The following is a 19,513-nucleotide window of genomic DNA, read 5'->3' on the forward strand; positions in this document are numbered from 1 at the left end:
TACCCTGCAAAGCTCAGGAGGCTTCCACCGAAATCAGTGAGAATCTGACACTGAGAATAAGGGGAGCAGAACTAGATACTTGTATGAGCTGGCAATCAAAATGAACCCATGGATTTAATAAAATACCAGAAATGTCTTTAGAGAGGTACAAAGTATGGAAATTCTATATGGTGGAGAGCTGCAACATTTGTCTTGTTTTCACTTAAGGGGGGAGAAAAAAAAGTTTAAGTTCTCCATGAAAAAATCCCAGGCTGAACAAATGTTTATAGTGTTAAAATATTCTGTTTTGATTTAGAACTTGTAACATTTTCTATCAGGAAAAAAAATGTTCACAATGAAGTCATCTTAAGGGAAAAAAAAAAAATTTCCCCTTCTAAAGCTGACTGAACTTTCCTCTTTTTCCCCTCTTTTTCACAAAATTTTAGTTCAATCAAAATGAGTTGCCAGGATGCTTTTATATCTGTTTGAACTGCATTCTCCAGTGAAAGATGATTCTGTTCCAATTATTCCCTGACAGCTTGAGACTTTATACATCTTAAAACCTGAGAGCCTCAAAAAACAAGTTATTATTAAGTTAAAGAAGTTGTAGCAGCTCTATCACACTGTCAAAGCAGCAGTGTGATTAAATTGACAAATAGTCTGTATCCCTAGTTCTACAAGTATTTATTGTCATGCTTACCTTTACTTATGCGAATGGAGATAGTTGTAGCTTAAAGTTATGTATGTGCCTGTTTGGAAGATTGGACACTAGGAGGTTACGCTGTTAACTTAAACCTTTAAAACAGAAATATGAATGTGCTTATTGATTTGTAATGAAATAAAATTGTGATAGTTAATAAAATTTTGGATCTGCTTTTAAGTTCATGTATGCTTCCTTTGAGCTCTCCGCAAATGTTTTCAAGACAACAAATGTATACAAGCATTAAAAGTACCAATAACATTTGTTGACTTTAATGTAAATCATTAACAAACAGAAGATATCTTACTAATAAAAGATAACCTTAAGGGAATTGATTGTAAAATGCATATGATATTATTTACATTTCTTTTTGCCATCAAGAAATCTCCTAAGCCACAATCAGCTCATGTCGAAAGACAAACAATAAAAAAAGAGATTAGTTAACACACAAACATCATAAGACAATCTTATCCTGGAAATGCCATTTGTTGAAAACAACCTTATATTAAAAAAAGTTATAGAAAAATCATACCTGACAATGTCCTGTCAAAAACATCTGAACATATATATGCAGAATAACTTGGGAATGTGAAGAACACAATGACAAACATTAATTTCTATATAATGTGATATTCCATAACTCCCATTTTTGTTAGTTATTGAATTTTTTTCACATATGTAAACAGGATTTTCTCTTGCAGTATGTAAAAAAAAAAAAAAATCAGCATAAACTTTTTTTAAGAGCAATTTCATGCGGATTATGCTAACCAAATAAGGCAGTGAAGTGCCAGTAAGCTGTGAGGTTTTTGTATCTGTATATACAGTCAATTTCAACAAAATACTACAGCATTTATTTCAGATTTACAGAACTAAATATAAACTGCTAGTTATGGGGTTTTTTTTGGCTAATTATTAGCAGAAGCTTAAGCAAATCAGTGGCTAATTTCATAAACAGAAGAAGAAAGGAGTATTTTTTTTCCTGGAGCAATTCTTGAGACCTTAAAATTCATGGTCCTTAGGGAGATGAGAACTGTCCTTTATTCAGTAGATCTTAACAGTGCAATGTGCAATAATTCCTAAGACCATCTAACAATTTTCGGCAGTAGACTCCAGTAGAGCTCCTTGATTCAAGGAAGGAAGGAAGGTAGGTAGGTTTTTATTTCTTGCCTGCTCTAGTCACGAAGAATTGTAAAAAATTCCCTTAATTTTTATTAATGATTCCTACAGTCGCTGTCTTGTTACTTCAGAAATAAAGGCTTCATACTGAGATACTGAAGGACACTTTTCTCTCTGTGTTCAGTTGAAAGGTAGAAAAAGAAGAGAGAACATAAGAAAAGCTTAAAGCATAGAAGTTTAAAATAGAGTTAAGTAACTAACAGAACTAACAGCACTAGCTGCATACACCAAAGATGTTTTAATGAGGTCAAGAGAAGGACAGAATACCAAAGACAAGCTTTATATAAAGGCACTTTCCCTATAGCATAGAATAGTTTTATAAAACTAAACTGTTTTGTTAAACTATTCTGTCAGATTTATCTGTCACTTTCTAAGATCTGCTTCAATATTACTTCATAATCTGATTTTATTGAACTTTTCTCTTAAAGAGAAATTTGAAAGACAAAATGGCATTATTACAGGCAAAATGCGAAATGGGATGATGATCCCCGCCTATATAGGCAAAATAACTGAACTAAAGCAACCTGTTCTGGCTTAACTAAAAAGCAAGATAGAAGCCAGTTAAGCAAGCAGTATTTACATCTGGTTAATGCAATGTGCACTTGTTCTTATATGTAATGCTGTTAGTTTGCTGTAAATGAAATTAATCTCATTTACATTTTGGGCAGGAAACTCACCACTTGGCCCACATCTCATGTAGTGGGTAATAGAATTAGGAGCTTTGTTGCTCCCTAGACCTGCTTTTTGCATGTCTGCTTTCTGGTATAGCTTCCACATCTGCAGAGAAAAGCATTTCATGTTATTCATTGTATTTATCAGGACATAAAAAACCCTCACGCATTAACATACATTCTAGCTATTAGTAGAGCAAAAAGATATACAAACATTTTTTAGAGGAAAAGACAGTGGAGAGGGATGGAAGAAAATGACTGGAAGTACCTACTCACCTATACTCATTAAAATTCATCTTAGCATTCAAAATAATCAGACATTATTTTCAAAGCCACAAGCAGATATGCTCAGCTTTTATACATACTAAGTCTAAATTTCTGCCCATGTGAGAACGAAAAAAAAAAATCAGATGTAATCAAGGTTTGCTGAACCTAGGAGAGAACTTAAGCCATCTTCCCTTTGCATTTTTAACCTCCTACACATTTACAGAAATGTTCACATTCAATCCTGCAAAGCAGAAAGTTATCTTTGCATGCAACAGATTGAACATGCAAAATGCAGTATCTTAATTTACTGTTCACTTAAAGTAAAGCATCAAGCAAACCTTTCACTGCAAGCAAATAACTGAATCTATTCACAACAGAACCCTTTTCAGCTGGTGGCCACTTGTTTAGTGTTTTATAGTTACCATGCAAAATCCTAACATCATTTCTAAAGGCAGCAGTGATCAAGGAGCAAGTGCACTGGGCATTTTATATTTAGCCATCTGAATGGCCCAGGAGCAGTAGTACAAACCAAGAGACATCCATGCTATATGTATTGTTGAAGTATAAAGAACAAAAGGCAGTGGAAAAACTATTCTTCTGTATATAAGAACATTTGTTTTCTTTCACATAATAAACAAAAGTTGACAACAATTTATTTTTTCAAAGACATTAAAAAAACTCTAGCAACATGCTTCCTCTGCTCCAGCGGAATTCCATGAAGCAAGAACAGGAGTACAAAAATTTAAGTTACTATTCTCATAATTGAAAAGTAATTAATTTATTACAAATTTGAAAAACAATGCAAAATGGTAGTTTGAGCTGGACAAGATTAGTCTAGACTCCAGTGAGAGCATATGATGTTCAAAGACACTAACCCTCAGTTATTCTGAAGTCCTTTGTATTTGTGAAATAAGTCGTTTTAATGTTGCCCCCAACATAATGGAATGGCGTAAAACATGGTAAAGCTAAAAAGCTATTAAATATCACATATAAAAATTCATTGTCAAATTTGTTTTTGTATGAGAAAACTTAGTGGTGTGAAAAGAAATAAAATAATGCGAATTGAAGTGCCCCACAGGCAGTGGCTGGACAAAACTTCTTTTGTTGCTTTGATAATAAGCTTTAACTTCACTCTACAGGGGTAATCTTTAAAACTTCTCTAGACCTTGGCCATGCTCATGAATACAATCAGGGGTTCAGTGGTAGCGCTGCATGGTTCCTAACAAAAGTAACTGGAGACAATACTGGTATTTTTTGCAGCTGTGACAGTCTAAGGACATAAGCGACACAAAGCTTGCAAACAAGAAGTAACAGCATACCTGAAAGCTCATCTGATTTCTCCCACAATACCAGCTGATCTAAATAAAAGATATTACCTCTAGCTACAAACCCTGTTCTGATCATAACAAGGAGTCTTACTAGAGGACACAGGCTTGCAATCACTTAAAGTAATACAAATACTGGATTAATAGAAATGAAGCCGAATGAAGTGACCTAAGATCAGAACACTAAATGTGTAAGAGCAAATGCATGTGAAATTAAGAAATGGATTATACTTCAAGGTTTTGGGCTTTTTTTTTTTTTTTTTTTTTAAGTGGTGAGACATAATTTGAGAGAGAATACAGCAATGACAAACAGCACATTGTGATCAACATTAAAGAGAACGAAGAAATTTATCAGCCCAATAAAAATGGATGTCTGCAAACATGGTAAAGGAAGGGGGTTTTACATTTTGAAACAGTAATTTTACCCTCCACAGAATCTCTTTAAAACAACCAATTTTCTCCACGTTTTATTAACAATTCTCCTGTATGAAACTTTATAGGCTAACATATGTCTGCTGCGTTTCCCTTGAGGAACTGTATTTTTGCAGCACTTCTACCCCTCCCTAGTCAGGCACTAATGAATTAAAGTTCAACTTGTACAGCAGTGGCAAGATTGCCACAAAACTGTTAGTCAAATAAATTAAATTGTAAGAGTATGACATTCATTATTTTCAATTAAATATTTTTTCCTTTAGACATATTTTCATTCAGGTTTTTTATAGCTACACACTTTTGGCCTAAGATAAGTAACTATTTTCTGCTGCTAAAAAAGTGCTGATGTCTAAAACATGTAGTTATAGCTTAAATACTTTAACTTTTAAAATTCTGTTTATATTTATCATTGAGGAGTTCCAAGTAATTGCAGAGATGGTGGCATATTAAGTAACTACTTTTCAGTACTTCTGTTTAGGCGGTCATCTGGGATTTAATGACTTACTCACTTAAGCATTCTTATACTGACATAATTTTGAAAGCAAATTTAATTACTTGGCTTCACTTGCACTAATATTTAATACAGTTTTACTGTTATTTTGTTACATATCTTATTTCTATTACATTAGTATTACTTCTGTTATGAAGAAAAAATGAATTTCCACCATAATTAATAAAGGTTTTTATTATCATACAGTGTAAGGAGTCTCAAAACTATCATGCTACTTAACTCCTAATAAAACAGCACACTTTACCACAGTTGTCAGACGTGGGAAGACAAAGTGTATGAAAAGGAAAAGGTGGAAAGGGTTGCTTTTGCATTGCAAGTACTGCATATAGCTTGACTATTTATTACCTCTTCAGAAGAATTACTGTTTATGTTTAGGATTATGAACAATATTCAAATGTTTTAATAAATATGAACAGTAATTCATATTTATTGTGCAAGCTAGAGGCACAGGATTATTTGGGCTACAACTCATTCCTTGTGCAGAGTAACACATGAAGGATGGCATAAATGAAAAGGCTATGACACTGAAGTCTCTCTAAATGCTTCTTCTCATTAGTATCACATTTTTAAAGGAGGAAAAGAAATCTATTTACTCCAAATACATAATCAATGCGTTACTGATGCATCTGAAAGCAAGAGCACAACTGAAAAGTACTGTCTTGGTACTGAAAATTATGTAGTTCATTGTGCCATTTTTGGCAATGCAGCATGCGATTGGCTTAACATGCATTCAATAATGTACAGAAAAAAACAAAATATTTGCAATGAGTGACAAATAAAAATATAGCTTGTATTATAAAGACTTAAAGGCATGCAAAATATATACAGTGCAATTAATATCTCATGCAAACTTTGGTGAAGTTACAATTTTGCATTCAAACACATGCTACAGTACACAACTGAGTTCTATGTCACTAAACTTAGAAAACAACAAACCACAGATCTAACAAGAAATTACATCTTCATTTTAGGGAAACTTTCTCTAATCCCCGTGGACACTGAGAAGAACAGCTATAGGTCATATATGACTGTATATACTTAATAATACATTTTCCTTATCATACACAACCATACTCATACCACACAGTTTTTTTATCTTCAGAAACCAGTAGTGGGGATTCAGCCTCACTAGTGTTTACACAGCTGGTAGAAATAAATTCACTAGTTAGAGACGACTGTAGGTCACTGTGATCAGATTTCTGATTATCAGAAGGCTGTTCTTGATTTTTCGGGACAGATCTAAATGTTGACAGGATTGCCTGATCAGTTGTTTTTGATGTAGATCTCTGAGGAAATCCACTTATATTACTAACTAATTCAGTGTTAAAGGATAAAAATGGCTGAGCCACTTGGGCCACAGTAAAAGAGACTTTGCTATCATTACCAGATATACCGACTTTGTCATTAAACACATTCGTGCTTAAGAACGTTTTCTCAAGAAAAGACCTTTCCAACCTTGAAATTTTAGGCATGTCAGATTTACAACCTAAATTACCTGGTTTAGCTATATTAGCTGTATCATTTTGTGGAACACAATCTACTCTGTAAGCCACACAATGAAAAAAATTAGAGGATAGCTGGTGTTCAGAGTACTCACTAGATGCTGATGAAACACTTCTGTCAGCAGTAGATGGTGCTGGATCAACTGACACTGGTTGCCTATTGTCCTTGGACAGAAAATCATGAATGCTGGTCCTTCGAGTAGTTCCTTCTGCTGTAGAAATCACACTGCTTGCACGAGGTAAGGTAGCATAAGGATTGCAATCTTTTGATTGCCGCTGCGATACTGTTGCTTGTATCTTTTCCTTAACTGATTTGACCTTCCCTTGAGTACCTGACGTAAATTTTATCGGAGAGCTAGTAAAATAGGTATCTTCAGTTTTACGAAGGCTGGGCCTTACAAGTTGTTCTGGTTTAACAGATCGTCCATCTGAGAAATCAACTGTATTTTTTACACTTAATGACCGCACAATACCACAACCGGCTGATGGCTGTTTTCTTAGTTTTTCCTTGCCTGTCAACTCAGCAGACTCGGATAAGCTTTTCATTACTTCCTCTAAAAGATTCTCTTCACTTGCAGATTTTATCTGTCAAAAATATGAAACAACTTATTAATTTTTAGCTTGTAAATTTTACTTTTTCTTAAGCAATCTGTGTGGAGGCAAATGAAAAACAATTCTACAGAACTCTATGTTTTACTTTAAAAATACCCTCAGAACTAAAAGAGATATTACGATTAAGTGTTTATGGTATATATTCACGAGTTTTCTGTACAGGTTACTTACAAGCAAGTATTTTCTCTTTGAAAACTAGGTGTCTGAGAGAGAGCACGACTATCTGGGAATCAGTTTGTCTAATATTAAATAACTCAACAAATCAGAGCATCAAAACTTCAAGTCCATCTTCTCACACTTGTGCTCCCCCATCACTAACTTCACTAAGCAGTTTCAGGTGAACTATTATTCTAACTTATATTGATAATCTAGAGCTAAAAAAGCTCAAGTTCTCTATATATTCAAACGATAAAGAGAGGAATCTCAAAGTAATACAAAGCACATAACCTTGATGCTTAAAGTCAAATTTTTCTTTTTGGAGAAGACTTTAGGACTAGAGAAGATAGTTTAAGTGAGTTCACAGACTCAATGGAGAAAGACTTTAGCAAGTCCACTCTTTTTCAAGAGGTTAAAGAACAATTTGGAAAGAATTGTAAGCTACAGGAAATGCTCTGGATCCACCACAGTCAAAACAACAGCTTGCTACTCTTGAAATTAGGGGACAAAAGCCTGTAAGGGAAAGTGGAAGGAGAAGGACAATGATCTGGATATCCAAGAGTAGGTCAGTAACTTCTGAGGTGTTCTCAGATATGTTGTCTTAATATAGTCCTATCAAAAAGCTGGCTCTACCAACACGAAGAAAAAAATGAGTCTCCCCTGGCAAGCAGCTTTACAAGAACACTTCTGTAAGAGGTGTTCTCAGAGAGGAATTTTTTTCACAAGATTGGGTAAACTGGCTAGGCCTGAAAGTGGACTTTGAGATTTTTTTTCTTCTTTTTGCAAAGCATGTATACATAGGCTTAATGTGCAAAATCCCATCCTTTTTCAAAAGAGCATTCAAGCTTATGCAGATAAACTTGAAACAGATGAACTTGGACATTATATGCTTAAATTCTCTGATGAACAGAGATGGACTGTATTACTTTTGGGTGAAATTCAAAAAGCATGACCATAGCTGCCTCTCTGACTTGAAACGTCATCTGGAAATCTCATAGTTTTGCCCACGGTATCAAAGAAATTCCAAAGGAATTCCTTTAAACTATTTAACATTCTTCAAAAGTGGGAAATTTCTCTTTTTTATATCTGTCAGCATGGATTTACCAAGGGGAAATCATGCCTGATAATCTGAGTGCCTTCTAGGATAAAATGACTGGATTTGTGCATCAGAAGAGCGCAGCAGGCATCATTTACCTCGACTTCAGCAAGGATTTCAACACTGTCTCCCACTACATCCTTGTATCCAAGTGGGGCCATTACAGTCTGAATAGATGGACAAACAGGTGGCAAGCTAGCTGCTTGAATGGACAGACTCAGAGTGTGGCGGTGGTTCATGGGTTGTACTCTGCCCGGAGACAGTAACAAGCAGAGTACCACAGGGGTCTATCCTGGAACCTGTCCTGTTTGAAAACTTGATTCATGATCTGGAGGAAGCAATGGAGTGCACTCTCACCAGGTTTGCAGATGACACCAAAACTGGGGGGAGAACATCCGATACACTTGAGGGCAGGGCTGCTAATCAGAGGGACCTAGACAGGCTGGAACAACCTGACAGGAACCTCATGAAATTCCACAAGGACAAATTGGAAGTCCTGCACCTGAGAAGGAGGAAGCCCTGGCAATGACACAAGCTGGGGACCAGCTAGTTGAGGAGCAGCTCTGTTGAAAAGGACCCAGAGGTCTTGGCAGACAGCAAGCTGGTCTGATCTCACAGCTGACCCTGCTTTGAGCAGAAGATTGGACAAGACACCTCCTGAGGACCCTTCCATCCTGAATTATTCTGTGATTCCATGAAAGGGATTGTATGATCACCTGAACAGCAGCGGACTAGAGCATTTTAAGTATCTGACAAAAAAACAGGGGCTTACTCCAGATTCAAGTCACAAATTACCCCAATCACATCATCATGTGTATCTTCTAATTTCAGTTGTGTAAATAAAATAGATGGAGTTATTCTTGAAAGACCTTAGCCACAGGAACTGGCTTACTATAGCCTAAAGCACCTTTAGGCTTAGAACAAATCTACTTCAGAACTAGTGATGAAGAAATTAGAATTCTAACAGAGACAATAGCGATTCTGGGCTTCTAACACTGTCACTGATTGACAGAAGCATTCTCTCCTATTTCTCCAATATTTCAATGATTTAAAAGGCCAGGTATTTTGCCCACTAAAGTTAAATAAAACTGAAGCAGACAATAGCCTCTCCTTAGGGGACAAAAAGCACCTCTGAGGCCTAACTGACCACTTCCTTATTGTTGATATAAGACAGATCTGACAACAGCTCTTACTGAAGACAGGTACTAAACTGGGAGAAGGTAAGTAAAGCTACTTTGAGTTTATGGCCTTCCATCTAATCTCTGACGAGCATACCAAGCATCACCACACTGGACAATTTTATGCAAGAGAGACTGACTTTTCTCCCCTAACTCAGTAACCCAGAAAGGGGCAAGCTGTGAAATTCCAAAATGATTTGTATCATAGAACCAGTACAGTTTATCAGGATAAAGTCTGAATAAATTAACCATCTGCTATTAGAACACCTGCACTAATTGCTGAGGTAGGCAATAATGGCTTTTGTTCCTGTACACTGAGCCACTTAATCCCAGAGTAACACAGTTCCTACTCAGCTTGGTACTTCAGAATATACTCTGTGTCTTTTTTTAATTTTCATTCATTATTTGAGAAACCTTTATTTTCAAAATGAAAAACTGAGTTGGCAGTGGGTTTGCTTACATCAGTTTTCAAGTTCAGGTCAGGAGTGCGCTCCCAGCTGTCCTCACTTACCACACTGGTTCACATTGGCAAAGCAGTATCAGAGTATACAAATGGAATTCCTTTTGGATGAAACTAAATGGGAAGATGTGATCCTATCTCCTTACTGGACACTCCTTAATGGGTCCAGACTAGAACTAGTTCTAATTAAAGCCCCCAAAGCACATATAGTGCAGACATCAAGACCTCTGCCCTCAACTGTTTTAATCTACAAGTCTACTATTATTGGTCCACACTACTGCTTACTGTAGACATAAGTATCTCCACAAAGTTTTAAAGCAAGTCTACTCACTATAAATATTCTATTAATTCTGTGCATGTATATGGGTAATATGTAGCCAAAAGCAAGGTAAATATTTTTAAACTAACCTCACTTGAGGTACTCTTGTTGCTTTCTTCTAAAAACTGTTGTAGGGTAACAACTTCACTTCCAGGAGAACCAGTTTTGAACTGTTTTCCACGACTATCCAGGGTTTCAGGCATTCTTTGCTGCAGCACAGGACTAGATCTGGTATAACCTTTCAAATACTGAATAGGACTGCTGCTGCTGCTAGACCAAGCCTCGTGTTCATGTAGCAGACTAAATTCTCCACTGCTGTGACTCTGTGGCCTGCTTTGATTGTTAACTGCACCTGCTTTGGGGTAAACAGTGTTAAGTATTTTGTAACAAAAATACATGAAAGCTGTTAAACAGTATAATCTTACCCATCTGGAACATTATCAGATTCACTTAACAATAATTCTATTTAAAATACTGAAGAATCCAGCTGTCCTGTATGACTCAAACCAAGTATATTATGAATACAGTTTCACCCCCCCCCGGCTTTTTAAATGTAGCACGATAGCTTTTGAACGAAGAGTACCTTTCATTTATAATCTGGACTTTTATCAACACAATACTATATTCCAAGAGGCTGAATGTATGACTGTTGCTGTTCACTGTAAAGTGTACACTCTAGTGTACTATTTGAGTCTTACATTAAATAAAATACAAAAGACAGAATGGAAAGAAAAGGTTTTCAACATAGTTCTTCAACAAGAGCTATTCTGAAATGGTACTTCTCCAACAGTTTGTGCTGTAACTTCTAATTTATTAGAACTGCGATCTGAAGGAAGCATATGGCATTAAATGCAAAATAAATCCTACAACAGAAATCTCCTTGATTTTCAGTAAATGTGAACTGAGTTAAAATATGAATAATCAAATATTTCCTACTTTGTGTTATTTCTAAGCAATGAAAATAAATTTGAAGAAAAGTGAGCAGCTTACAGCAGAGGTTTCTGATATTCTGTATACAAACTGGGGGAAGACCTACCTCAAAGAATCTTTTACAGAAGACAGTAACCAAATGGATAGAGAAAATAACTGAATAAATATCTTAAGCTCGCATTCATTTCAATTTCCAAATAAACAGATACTATTTAATAAGTGTAAGCTAAGAATATTAAATGATGTGTTGAACCGGTAGCATTCTACTCTTATGTATCTCCAGCTAATAGCAATTTTAAAAACTTATTGAATGGCCATCACAAGCAACATAAAAAATATGTCAAGTCTCATAATATATAAAATTTAGGGAATACTGCTAAATCCTGGAACATTATTAATTTTTCAAAAGCAGAATACAAAAGTCTATAGGATAGTATTACATATGCCATTTTGTCTAGTTTGTATTGCACATTATACAGTTTTACAGTAGCAGTACACATGCTACAAAAAAAGCAGTTATTTCTCTGCTTAAAGATAAGTGAATTTAAATTAAATTGGGGGGAATTCATGTTCTGTGACATTGTTACTTGAGTTAGATTTGGTTTAAAATAGTTTTAAACTTACATACTAATATCACCCTTTTAATTTTTATTAAAAACATAACAAGGTCTTTAATACTTGTATTCTTTTCTAACTTGGGGAACGAAGGTTATAAAACGTCTGAAGAAAAAACATGCTGTAGTGTTTTACCATACAGATGATCTTACAGAGAAACTAATGGAAGTGAAGCATGTATGTAAATTCCCCTACAGCATACCTTTGACTTCATGGAGTGAAGCATTGTTATTGCTATTGGTAGTGGATGTTCTGCCACTATCAAGGCTGGCTGGTCTGGAAGCTAAATGGAAAATCAGGAGACACCATGATGAACAAAAATTTAGCAGGTGACACGGTACCTTTACATTCTGATCACAGAATGCTCTGAGGCAGGAATCATGCACTATTTCACAGGCTGAGCATGCCCATTGCCAACAAAGTGGTGTTTCTTACAGATCAGAAAGCGAAGGGATTTCCAGGCAGTCCAAGAGGACGCTTTAGAAAAGGGCACTACAGGAATAGTAAGGTACAAGGGAAAGGAAGAGAGAAATAGAGTGCATGTTTAGAATTGAAACTGATTTGTTAGTGGGAAACCAGGATTTTAGAGATGGAAAGACTGGCATGCAGAAAGCTGCTCGGGATTAGGTCACTTACAACAGATTTGACAAGGAACCCTGCATATCGTTGAAATGCCACGAACAGGAGGAGCAAGAGCATCTGCACAGTTAATGTCCTGTACTCCTATCCAATACAAGGGAAATAATTGCACTGTTATTTCCAAAATGTTTGTGGCTCATACTGATTTTAAATATTTTTAGAAAAGAGTTAAAACTTCACTTTTAAGTAACCTATATAGCATTCACTTCATAGCTTGGCTTGAATAAACACATAATTATTTTATAATATATAGTACATGACAAATTTAGATTTCACTGAACATCATACTCAAAAATCAGGACAGATCTGGATTTATTTTTTAGTATTGAAATTATAACTTCTTTTATTTTACTATTAACTCCGAATACAGTTTAAAAGGCAAAATATTTTGATCCTGTTCAGATGCACTTCATAGATACTTTCTAGGAGAGATATATAGCATCTAACTAAAATAGTAGTCTAAGAAGAAAGAAGAAAAGAATAATCTGAAGAAATGATACCATACATTCAAGTGATAGGCAAATCATGGAAAACATGCTCACTTGTAACAATGCCATTCACTGTTTTTTGCAAACTTCATTAACATTCACATAATGTATCCTTAATTCATTTAATTAAAGTTCGCATCTTACCATGAACTCTTGATCCTGTACTAGAATCATCACTAATACCTTGTGGACTTACATCTTCAAAGGATGTAGTATCTATACACAATAATATAAAAGAAGATGCAAAACAAAATTACTACAAAAAGATTATTGAAATATTTATCATCTGTAAAATCTTATAGAAGTTATTTTCGATCCAATCTATCTTTATTTAGGTAACATTTTTGTAGGGAAAATCCTGAAACATTTTACAGCTACAGTTGTTAAACCCTATTCAGTATCTCAGAACTGCAATTTAGTTATTCACATTGCTTTTTGCTGAAAAACTTAAACTATATAAAAAAACAAAAAAAACAATTTATATGAAATTGCTGTTACACATAATCACATCACGGTGCACAAAGCTTCTACCTATACCTTTATTATTTAGCAACTGCTTGGATCTGAAGCCTGTAGAAGAGTTGACAGTTGCAAAGTTGATAGCTGTAGTAGAGAAGGCCATAGCTCCCAATTCTTTTCTCCTTTTACCCGTAGATATATCATCAGGACCCTCCAGATGCTCAGAACTACCTGTCCATTGTCCTCCTGCTAGGACCATGGATTGCACCAGGTCATTCATGGCTGGGATGCAAATGAAAGCAAATGATCAGCATGGTCAATGTATTTGCTTTTGTTCTTATTTTGTATTGTAAAATGTTTGACAATTTTCTAAGCATTAAAGTATATTGAATACTGTAAGATACAAACACAAGATCATCCATGTTATGACATGCAATCAGCTCAATGAATGAAAGTGTTGTAAGTCAGAGACTTCTTTCAGTTCAGTATGGTTCTTGGAACTGATTTCATTAGGTATAACTGCCATGCTTGTGCTGCAATGATATGTAATATATGTTAGAAGCTTTGATATGCTGTTTTGCAATGATAAAGTGGAATGAGTAAGGATAAAATGGACAGAAGTGCTAATCCAATATAATGTCAACAATGATAAGGATCCTTGTACAGTGCAGGTTACTGCAGGGATACTGTATTTTGTGCAATAATAAAAGGATCTGAAAAACATGACATCTGATGATATTCACCTTTACTTCATGAGACTAGAGAAAAGTATCCACCCCTCATAAAAAAAACAAAACAATACAACATTTTCACAAGAACTGATGAATACTTGAAGAGTGACAGACCACCTTATAGCCTTGCACTATTTTTTCTACACTTTCTTTAAATAAAAAATTGTAGTAATTGCTTAACAAATGGCTTATGAAATGTGTAATTTAAAACTATTTATATTAGAGTGCACTGTAAATTTATATACACATAGGCACATGTGTATAGAAAATATGCATACAAATACATGTAACTGAATGCACTGAATATATATATGTATATGCATGTGTCTGTGCATGTAAACGTGTGCATGTGCACATACACAGAGTATTCAGTGCCAAGGTTAAAAAAAAAAAGGGGGGGGGGGAGAAAAAGCTCCAGCTCCTTGTATTGTAGCAGGACTGGCACATTGCAAAATAGGTGGGGAAAAAAACAGCGCAGTCCAGGGAGAGGTTAGTGAAAAATTAGTAATGGAAGCCAGTGTAGCCATTTAAAAGAAGCTGAACTGTCATAAAGTCTTACACATGGAGCGACGGTAGAAGGCCTTCATTTTGTCTTTTTCCTTCGGTCTGTTCCTCAAAAAGGGCAGTCTTTTCAGTGCAACCACTTTTATGTCATAGCATGAGGAAAAACGGAAACAGGGAAACGAAAGAAAAAAGGGAGAAGAACAGATGGAAGTTAAATGTTGAAACTAAGGACAGAAATGAATGTCTGAGTTTAAGCTATGTATGCTATGCTAAATACTATCATTCTCATGCTTCTGCGTGATAATGAAATATGAAAACTACACTATGAAAACTTTAATATACTCAGAAATGCACCAAAAACAATGGTGAAGCATGTAATACAGTTTGAAATTTTTAATTGCCAAGTTCTTGAAAAAATATATGTAGCTTCTTTGCAGGTGCTTACATAAATTGATTTTTTTTTTTTTACTATTTGAAAAACACATTTCTTCAATGTAAAGAACATGAAGCAAAAAAAGCTTAAAATCAAAGTATCTATGAGTTAAGTAAAACATCTACTCTAAAATATGTTCATATCATTATTTTTTGAGATTAGATCAGTGATTTTTGTAGTTTTTCCCCCCTGAATCTGTAATAGGAAAATTGATCTTTTATGAATATTCATTTATTATATCATTTACTCATTAACAATTTCTGTTTTATATAAAAATTATATAGATCTTATGTTCAAGCAACTGTGTTTACAAGTGCAGAGATTTTAATATTTAACTGAAATAATCCTCTTCATATCTGTAATAAAAATATTTACTAGTTGGAATGGTATACACCAAATTTTTTTTTAACTTAAAAATACCAAAGATTAAAAAAAAAAACAAAAAACCACCAACCACATACACCAAAAGAAAATCCAAATGAGAGTGTTGCTGTAACATTTTGGATGGAATCAGAGAAAATAACATACATCATATCAGGAAATAGAAGTTAAAATTACAAATGGTATTAAAAGGTGAGGGGGGAGAGGGAATCACAAATTAATCTTGTCCTTAGATTCAACTATTCTGCATTAGTAACTGATTACTGGCAGACACCTTCATCTTGATGAAGCATCAGATAAATGTGTCGGCTGACTGCCAAGCATACAGGAGCTACATGCAAAAAAAAGGGATGTAAGATTCAGAAAGAAATGCTTAATGAAATATTAAAAAGTTCTTATTTATGCAGATGTGAAAGCAGTGTAATCCAGCCTATCAGCCAAAGGTATGATTATTTTATGTCTCCGAAGTGATCTCTGGGACTGGTGCTTTGTCATTTGCCTTGGTTTTCTGATCAACCAGCAGCTTATTATACAGCAGCTTATATTTTCTACAGCAGTGCATGTGTGTGTGTGTGTATATATATATATATATATACACACACACACACACTTTTACAAGAGCACATGAAATACCCTGACACAAACAAATATTCCTCTCCATCACATTATTCTATGTTTGCACACAAAAAAGTTCACTGTAGTCTTCAAAGAGTGTCCAGTAGCCCAAGTCATAAACCAGAGCTCTACTACACTGGGTGTTATACAAATACAGGGCAAAAAGACTGTTTCTAATATAAAGAAAAAGCAGGAAATGTATAGTGAGAGGCTACAAGAGACACAGTACTGTTAAGGCACGTTTGTAATTCACAGAATCACAGAATCGCTGAGGTTGGAAGGGACCTCTGGAGATCATCTAGTCCAACCCCCCTGCTCAAGCAGGGTCACCTAGAGCACATTGCACAGGATTGCATCCAGGCGCGTTTTGAATATCTCCAGAGAAGGAGACTCCACAACCTCTCTGGGCAGCCTGTTCCAGTGCTCTGGCACCCTCACAGTGAAAAAGTATTTCCTCATGTTCAGATGGAAGTGTCTGTGTTTCAGTTTGTGCCCGTTGCCTCACGTCCTGTCGCTTGGCACCACTGAAAAGAGTCTGGTCCCATCCTCTCAACACCCTCCCTTCACATACTTGTACACATTGATAAGATCTCCTCTCAGCCTTCTCTTCTCCAGGCTAAACAGGCCCAGCTCTCTCAGCCTTTCCTCATAAGAGAGATGTTCCAGTCCCCTAATCATCTTTGTGGCCCTTCACTGGACTTGCTCCAGTAGTGCCACATCCCTCTTGTACTGGGGAGCCCAGAACTGGACACAGTACTCCAGATGTGGCCTCACCAGGGCTGAGTAGAGGGGGAGAATCACCTCCCTCAACCTGCTGGCCACACTCTTCCTGATGCACCCCAGGATACCATTGGCCTTCTTGGCCACAAGGGCACATTGCTGCCTCATGCTTAACTTGGTGTCCACCAGCACTCCCAGGTCCTTCTCAGCAGAGCTGCTTTCCAGCAGGTCAACCCCCAACCTGTCCTGGTGCATGGGGTTATTCCTCCCCAGGTGCAGGACCCTGCACTTCCCTTTGTTGAACTTCATGAGGTTCCTCTCTGCCCACCTCTCCAGCCTGTCCAGGTCTCTCTGAATGGCAGCACAGCCCTCTGGTGTATCGGCCACTCCTCCCAGTTTTGTATCGTCAGCAAACTTGCTGAGGGTGCACTCTGTGCCTTCATGCAGGTCATTGATGAAGAAGTTGAACAAGACTGGACCCAGTACTGACCCCTGGGGGACACCGCTAGCTACAGGCCTCCAACTAGACTCTGTGCCACTGATCACAATTCTTTTTATAGAACGTTTTACATTATTTTGATTTACTTGCTGTCTCCCACAATTACTATTTTCAGTAGAGTTCTTTTAAAATAAATTCTTTGGTGCCCACTTGTTATTCCGGAACTGGCTTCAACTACTCTGCCTCACAGCTCATGCCTGCCAGTTAACAGCAATTCTGTGAAGTGTGATGGAACTTACCGCATACAGAATACCTTTTTCTCTGTTACCTACAAAACCTCGAGTGGGTATATATGAGTTAGCTAGGTCTGCTTCACTGCTCTCCACTCTCAGGAGAGGAGTGGAAGAAGACCTCCTCCAGTGCAATATGGCTCTAAAATGTCGTTCAGAACATTACAGGAAAAAGAAAAGCAATGCATTTTACAGCTTCTAGTGCATGAATAGCACAGTCCCAAGTGCCATAAACAAATGTAAAAGTTTTCAAAGATCTAGAACACAATTGTATCCAGATCAGAGAGCAACTCGAAGTATATTGGTATGTCCGTTCCGTGTGACATGGGGTGGGGAGGAACAGGCAGAAAAGGTCACATGTGCTATCTATATATGCTAGAAGTACAGTCAGCTCATTTTAATCTTTGAATTATTCACTACATAATTAACAGTATTTCTTTATCTACATAATAGGTACTTAAAAATAATCAGCTTTTTGGTATGTTTTCTTCCAAATCAGCAAGCACTGCTCCTCTTGTAGATCCTGAGAAAATAAGCTGAAAATAAGACAAAAATAGATGATAACTGGCTAAAACAAAGTGGAGAGGCTGTTAACCCTCCCATAAAGGAAGTATGCATTTTGTCTCTCTAGCTGTATATAAAAGCATGTAGCTTTGAATAGCTTCCTGCCAAAGAAATACAAGGAACAGCATTAGACTAGTTTCCTAACAGATAAATAACTAAATAGTTTTAGCACTAGTGACAACAAAGCAAAGAGGTAATTTTGTTCTATTTCTACTACTATTTGTCACCCTGGTGAAACATGGGGTTTTTTTTGTTTTTTTTTTTAAACAGCCATAATCTTTTACAGGCAGGATAACTGATCTCTTTTAATTAAAAAAGTCCATGTTAATTTTGTCAAAAAGTAACCAGAAGATGGCCAAGAATCATTTGAGTCATCTCCGATTCTTGTTCATTAACAAAGATCACCACCAAAAGGACTGATTTACAGTCCTCAGGAACTGCACCTAATGCAACCACTTCACTGCAGCTACTGATGTCCTGGGACATCGTACAAGGTGGCAACAAAATCTGTCCTTCAGTATAATGCACCCTTCTTGAGAGACTGCATAGTAATTTCTGCATTGGATATGGCTAAAAACATCCTGCAAAAAAACCCAACATTGTAATGGCAGAGCTACAGAAGAAACAGAAACTGAAAAAACAAACACGAAATTCAGCCTAGTCAGCCATGGCTCTTTACATTTTAATTCTAAAAGACTTTAAAAAACGGAGATGGCAGGAGGCCTATCTTGACCTCAAGCAATCATCTACTCAAAGGATCCACTTATAATCATAACTTTTTAGTATTCTGAGAATATGTTCTTGTTTTCTGAGTTGAGAATAGATCTAAGTATTGCACATCTCTTTCACTGATCAGGAAATCCCCATTTGCCAGAAACAAATCTGGGAAATTCTGTATGGACCTATTAAAATCCCTGAATCATTCCATTCATGAACACACAAAAAATCTTTATAATATATAAAAGATTTTATTATATAATCTTTATAATCTTAATAATTCTAAATGTTTTGATAGTAAATAACAGACCCCTAGTATATCTCTCTTACTTCCGCTATGATACGATGCATCTGCTGCTGGTACCATGATACTCACTGTACTGCTTAAAGATGATAGGCTTAATTCCTTGGGACATTGGTGATAATCTGAAATGTATCAAGTAGAAGCTAGCAAAAGTAGGCTGTTTTTCTCCATGGGGGGTGGTGGTGGTGGGGGAAATCTATTTGCCTACCTTGTCTTTTCTGTGCAAAAGCTCAGAACAGTATCCCATTCCCAATGGAAAACCAGCTCTGCACAAACCAGCTATCAGATCTATAGTACTCA

The 19,513-nt window shown here is 36.1% G+C and overlaps 1 protein-coding gene across 1 annotated transcript in view; it reads right to left on the bottom strand.

Annotated features, from left to right (window-relative positions):
• Positions 1-5,215: 5,215 nt before the first annotated feature.
• CCDC88A (coiled-coil domain containing 88A) overlaps positions 5,216-19,513 on the bottom strand; it is a 102,880-nt gene continuing 88,582 nt past the window's right edge. The window contains exons 27-33 of the mRNA XM_067293022.1: positions 14,806-14,889; positions 13,594-13,797; positions 13,201-13,272; positions 12,566-12,652; positions 12,132-12,212; positions 10,474-10,739; positions 5,216-7,148 (exon numbers count right to left, since the gene is read on the bottom strand). Of these exons, the coding sequence (XP_067149123.1) occupies positions 6,120-7,148; positions 10,474-10,739; positions 12,132-12,212; positions 12,566-12,652; positions 13,201-13,272; positions 13,594-13,797; positions 14,806-14,889 (1,823 nt within the window). The 3' untranslated portion in view covers positions 5,216-6,119. The remainder of the gene's footprint in view (positions 7,149-10,473; positions 10,740-12,131; positions 12,213-12,565; positions 12,653-13,200; positions 13,273-13,593; positions 13,798-14,805; positions 14,890-19,513) is intronic.

Source organism: Apteryx mantelli, chromosome 3 (genome assembly GCF_036417845.1).
Source record: "Apteryx mantelli isolate bAptMan1 chromosome 3, bAptMan1.hap1, whole genome shotgun sequence".
In the NCBI taxonomy this organism is placed as follows: domain Eukaryota; kingdom Metazoa; phylum Chordata; class Aves; order Apterygiformes; family Apterygidae; genus Apteryx; species Apteryx mantelli.